At 34.9% G+C, this 6,000-nt stretch overlaps 1 protein-coding gene across 1 annotated transcript; it reads right to left on the reverse strand.

Annotated features, from left to right (window-relative positions):
- Positions 1 to 954: 954 nt before the first annotated feature.
- On the reverse strand, positions 955 to 5,005 carry LOC132721367 (uncharacterized). Its single transcript, XM_060705654.1, has 3 exons — positions 4,643 to 5,005; positions 1,542 to 3,140; positions 955 to 1,262 (listed from the first exon to the last, which is right to left on the reverse strand). Exons 1-3 carry the CDS (start codon positions 4,833 to 4,835, stop codon positions 1,072 to 1,074), a joined length of 1,983 nt encoding a protein of 660 aa, XP_060561637.1. The 5' UTR covers positions 4,836 to 5,005; the 3' UTR covers positions 955 to 1,071.
- Between the last annotated feature and the right edge of the window lie 995 nt (positions 5,006 to 6,000).

A 6,000-nucleotide genomic window follows, 5' to 3' on the forward strand; every position in this document is an offset into this window, starting at 1 on the left:
CTCCCATGTTTTAATGTGAAACAGATAGTATTCTATGACCAAACAACATAAGGAATCCGTTTTTAAATTTTTGAACCCACCTCTTAATGCCTCTGAACGAAAATTGATGAAGCATACTGTATAGCTTTATGTTACTTCTTCCTATAGTTCTCATGTCTTTTCGTCATTTCATCTGTGACACTGGTTAACATTGAGCCTTCATTTATTGACCAATGTCTATAGATATGTTTTCTACATTGATACAGGCCTCTATCTTTTGCTACTCTTTTGCTACTGTTTGAGAATGTTACGGTAAATGGTGCTAAATATAGTCTTTTCTTCTTTTTCTTATACAACACATATGAGCCGTGCCAGAACAAAACCAAGATAGTGCGTTTGCGACCAGCATGGATCCAGATCAGCCTGCGCATCCGGGCAGTCTGATCAGGATCCATGCTGTTCGCTATCAGTTTCTCTACTTGTAATAGGGTTTGTAAGCGAACAGAATGGATCCTGATCAGACTGCGCGGAAGCGCAGGATGGTCTGGATCCATGCTGGTCTTGACGCGGCTCATTTGTTGTTAGAATGGTTAGCAATGCACGGACCAAAATTGACCTTGACCAGGAACTATCAATTCCAGACAAAGTTGCGCACAGACTGTCATGGAAGGATTATATCTGCCTTCATAGTTTATAATATTTATTTCCCCTTGTTATTTAGAGCCCTTATAATCAGGTGAGCATCATTTCCCTCTTGTTTTCAAGTTATAGCCCTTAATATGCAGAGCATTTGTACAGTAACATGTGTAGAATTTACTTTGACATAGAGTGAACTTGAATTAACCAAATGAACTACACATGTAGTACAGAAATTTTAAGCCATGTCCTTTGAGGTTTGAAACTTGTCTGTCAATGGTTATCAATTAGCAATATTAGGGCAACAATGGTTATCTTGTTACAATAGCACTATTTAATATGTGAGGTTTTAATCTACTTGAAGCAACTTCAACAGCATAAAGGTATTTTGTTTTTCGTTTACAAATAATTCATTTACATCTATACAACTATCTACATTATGTAAGAGGAAACAACTTAATCAACAAGCATGGAAAGAAGCATTGATCTACTTCTAGATGGCCGTCTGCAAATTGGTCCGCACGTGCCGGGACAGCATATCCGGTTTCGCCTACAGTCTGCATTTGATGTACAACTTTGACTTGTGTTTGCTCGAAGTAAGCACAAGAGCCGGGATACAGGGGTTACTCTTGGGCAACTATTCGAAACTGAAAAAGTAAAAGAGAGTGAAAGTTGTAACGAATGTTTCATAAGTGAAGTTAAGATTGCTTACATTCAGAAAGGTACATTCATGTGGATTGATAAGTCACATGTTTCAACTAAATGTATGAATTTAACCCTATCAGCGGTTTTGCATGTTCATTCCGATAATATAACTTTTTCCTTCAAGAGAAAATAGATATTCTTAAGCTGTCTTCGACGTTTGTTAGAAACATTAATGGACTGATAATTGCAAGTAGATGAAATTCTTTTATTTTTGTACTTACATTTACATTCACAAGTTTGGCACCCATTAGAATTAACCTTTCTCTCGTACACGCATGTGTTTCTACATTTTACTGTTGGGCACGTATATAGTTCTGTCGTCTGATGCTTTGCCTGACTATCAGTTGACGTCATCTTTGATGTCATTGTAGATGTTATCAAACCAGCAGTGTTCTCGAGTTGTTTTCCCTTTTCGTTTGTCTTAAGTGACGCGATATTTGAAACAACCTGTTTTGGAGTTTCCAGTACGCTGCTAGCCGTTGTTTGTACAGCTTCTTTCGTCTGCTGTGTTGTTTTACTTGGCACTGGAATCTGTTGCATTGTCGTCGGCTTCATTGCTTCTGTGATTTCAGCTATAGATTCTTTAACAAGCGCTCCTTCAATTTGTTTTGGATTGGTTTTACCGGTACCAGAAGCTATCCCACTAACGGTGGCTTGGCTAGAACTTAAACTATCCCTTGTAAGTGTTTCTGCGATGGTATCTTTAATTACTTTTGAATCGCTTTGATCATTTTGCCCTAGAAAAACGTTTTCTGTATCTATACTAAATTGTCTGAGACCGCTCATGTCAATCCCAGATGCCAAAAGTTCTTTCTCTGTTGGAACACATGTGCTATTCTTAACATTACATTTTGGTTTATTTGAATTGGCATCAACTGCAGTTATATTGTTGTTAGTTACTTCTTTAACCTCAAGTTCTAGTGGACCACTTAATCTATGTTGCATCATGCCAGGATTTGATTCTCCTGCAGCTATCAGTTCTTCTCTAGTTGGAACACATGTGTTATTCTTCACATTACATTTAGGTTTATTCAAATTGGCATCAATTGCAGTAATAATACTGTTAGGTACCTCTTTCACCTCAAGTTCTGGTTGTGGAACATTTATTTTATGTTGCATCCTGTCAGGATTTGATTCTCCTGCGGCAATAAGTTCTTCTCTAGTTGGAACACATGTGCTATTCTTCACATTACATTTTGGTTTATTCGAATTGGCATCAACCCTATTAATATTACTGTTAGGTACCTCTTTCACCTCAAGTTCTGGTAGTGGAACATTTATTTTATGTTGCATCATCTCAGGATTTGATACTCCTGCAGCTATCAGTTCTTCTCTAGTTGGAACACATTTGCTATTCTTCACATTACAATTGGTTCTGTCTCTATTTTTATTGTTGCCTGTATCTTTTGAATTTCTTTTGAATGTCCCATCGGTATTACGTTGGTTTAGTTTAACATCTACAGGAGTATTTGTCATTGCTTTTTCTTCTAGGTTTACGGCATTTTTCGTACCGACTATTCCTAAAATGCTTCTGTCATTTGCATTAGCATTATCTTCTGAAAGATTCGAATTGCTGCCTGATTTCACGGTTGTTGTTAGTAACAGAGAATTGGTACTCATTGGTTTTGCTCCAGCTAACGTCATCAATGGAAGTTGAGTTGTGACTGCATCAGTTGTAGAGAGGGACTTTGTACTCGGTTCTTCCTTTGATGGAGACGACGTTTCATTTGCCTGTGTTATTCCTACAGTAGTTGTTGAGAGGGACTTTGTACTTGGTTCTTCCTTTGATGGAAACGACGTCTCATTAGCCTGTGATATTCCTACAGTAAATACAGAAGGTCCTTTTAATTACTCTTGGCAACGACGCCGTATCTCGTTCCCACGACTTAACCATTTCGTGGCCACGACTTAGTAACTCATGGCCACGACTTAGTAACTCGTGGTCACGACATTGTATCTCGTGGCCACGGCTTCATTATCTCGGGAACACGACTTAATAAGTCGTGGCCACGACATGGTATCTCGTGCGCACGAGATAAATAAAAACACACATATGTCACCTTTGTGCCAACGTACAAACTGTGTTTTATAATGTTGTAAAAATGGCCTGGAACACGATAGATGATAGAGAAATGAATTGTCATCAAGATAGGCGAATTTGAAAACGTGTTATTTTTTTCTTTTATTACGTTAACCATATATACTTTGCCAATGCTATAGAAGCAAAAAGTGAGCACTTCTTTTTAAACTATATATAAAAGCACACAAAGAAGCTTTCGAGAAATATATTTGAGTATCATCATGTCAGTATTATAGTTAATATTTATTATGAATATCAGACATCTTTTTCAATAATGAAATTTACGCATTGTCGTGCGGGAGCGCATTAAATATATCTATTACAAAAATTGTAAAAAAGTTCAGTAACGAGGCGGAACTTCTTTTAAGCCTTGTTGTTTTGAGATGATTGTTGATAATAAGCGAAGTGTTCCACACGACTCCTAATATTTACATCATAACACCTAATCTTGTATACATTCAATGTTAGTAATAGATCAGAGAATGAAAGAAAATGTGTGTTCAAAATCCATTTGCGATTTTGATTGAAAAGCCATTTCCGGTTAAAAGCAACGAAAAAGAATATGTTTTTTTAAAGTTTAGAACAATATGCTTTGGAATCAACTTTATATTATTTTACAGACATTAAATTCTTTTTTCTATCAAATCTTGTGACATAAATCGTGCGATCGACAAAATTTTTTAATGTGAAGGGCATTAACGTAAAATACCGAATAAGGACCGTTTCATCCATTATTAAAATTTGTGTATTTGATAACGGAAATTTCATGAAGCTAGTGTGCTGTTTAAAGCTCAGCCTATTTTTCTTGAAAGGTTTAAGTGTTAATGTTGAATGTGCAGTGATGTGCGCACATTATGCCTCAGAAATGAGGTTATTTTCATTTCTCAAAAATTTTCTATGTTACGTATTTTGTTACAGTTTCAAAACAAATACTTATTTGCCATATAGATGAACTGTCTTTACTACTTTTCCTCTGTTGGTAATTGTTATAATTATAGCGACTAAGTATTTTGTATGGATGTCAAAATATATATACTACTTTGTTTATATTTTTCTATATTTACAACACATTATTGCACATTCAGTGCTTCTTTCTCTAGTTGCTTAACATCTTACATGTTTAAAACATTATTAAACACGTGTTTGACATTGCTAAAGAATTTAATAAACATGTATTTCTTAGGCATAATGTGCCTTAAAATTGCTTAAAATATAGAAAATAAAAAAGAAAGTTTAACTTACCAATAATTAGCAAGAAAATGTAGATCTTCATTTTTAACCAAAATCCGACTGAAGTTATGTGCACAGTATCCTTGCATAAAGTGTCGCATACACTAAAACTATTAAGTAATAAAAACAGTTTATCGAAAAAAGGCTTGTCAAGGTAAAAACTTATATAGTAATAATACCCACGCTTATTAATTAATAAACACATATTAATATATACTTAAAGTGGCCAAAATGACATGGTCACTATATGTTGACCCCTGTTATTAATTATCAACAGTATGTGTGCTCTACCTGCAAAAAAACGACAATTAGGACCATGTTTTATGTCATCAGGGTTAGTAGATAGTTGTAAACAAACATTTGAAACAGACATGACAAACGTTGACAATAATGTGAACAAAAAAAATCTTCATTATGGACTGTGTATGATGTTGTATGAGAAGGAGGCCTTTAAAGCAGCATGCCTACATATTCATGCTAATTTTCATAAAAGTTTGAAAATGTAATTAAAAGTAAATTATTGTGAAGGGAACAAAGAAAGTAATTTATACATTGCAAACGGCACATACAAGCCAACTCAACTCAACAAAACCTGATTGTAAATGAAAGTATTTGTTTGTCTGTCTGTCTGTCTGTCTGTCTGTCTGTCTGTCTGTCTGTCTGATATGAACCTAGCAATGAAATGAATTCCCTGTTGTCAGAGTGAACTTAAAATTGTTGGTTTAAGAGTTTGTTAAATAATGGACGTAGCAGTACCTACGTGAATTAGATAATTATTGATACTGGTGATTGCGTGAATTTTACATGTATGGATCATCGTAAGTGTTGGTGAATATGGAACATGGTTCTTCACTGATTTCAAAAAAAAAATGAATGACCTTGGCATAAAGTTAATTGTTGATGAATATAATTATGATTTTATGCGTTGTTTAAGATGATCGATCGTAAATGAAATAGAGGATATTTGTTTAGTTCAGTGTAAGATCGGAATATATTTCACCGAGTGAGCACCAAAAGGTATATTTCACGAGTGGTGCAGCCACGAGTGAAATATGAACTTTTGGTGTTCACAAGGTGAAATATATTTCGATCTTACACTAAACTAAACAAATTTTCTTTTTATTATATGCAAAAAAACGTTTTAAAAAGACATTAAACCTAATACTGAATGAAAAGCGCGCCAAATAATAATACAACGTGACGTCATTTACGACGTCACGTCATTAAGTTGGTACCCAGTTCTGTGCACGCTGGTATTTAACCGAAACAACGTAAGGGGCTTAAATTCAAAACAGTACCACTTTGATAATTTCACTGTTTCAAACAGTGAAATTACCAGTTTTATATCACTGATATATTTCTATAAACCA

The sequence above is a fragment of the Ruditapes philippinarum genome, unplaced genomic scaffold (genome assembly GCF_026571515.1).
Source record: "Ruditapes philippinarum isolate M1 unplaced genomic scaffold, ASM2657151v2 ctg197_1_1_1_1, whole genome shotgun sequence".
Lineage (NCBI taxonomy): Eukaryota > Metazoa > Mollusca > Bivalvia > Venerida > Veneridae > Ruditapes > Ruditapes philippinarum.

Excerpts from the sequence above, each read along its gene's own strand:
- LOC132721367 (XM_060705654.1), bottom strand. The coding sequence starts at position 4,835 with ATGTGTTTATTAATTAATAAGCGTGGGTATTATTACTATATAAGTTTT. Across the intron at positions 3,141-4,642 it reads CATTTTCTTGCTAATTATTG|GAATATCACAGGCTAATGAG; the intron begins GTAAGTTAAACT and ends TATTTACTGTAG. Across the intron at positions 1,263-1,541 it reads CCAAACTTGTGAATGTAAAT|TTTCGAATAGTTGCCCAAGA; the intron begins GTAAGTACAAAA and ends TTACTTTTTCAG.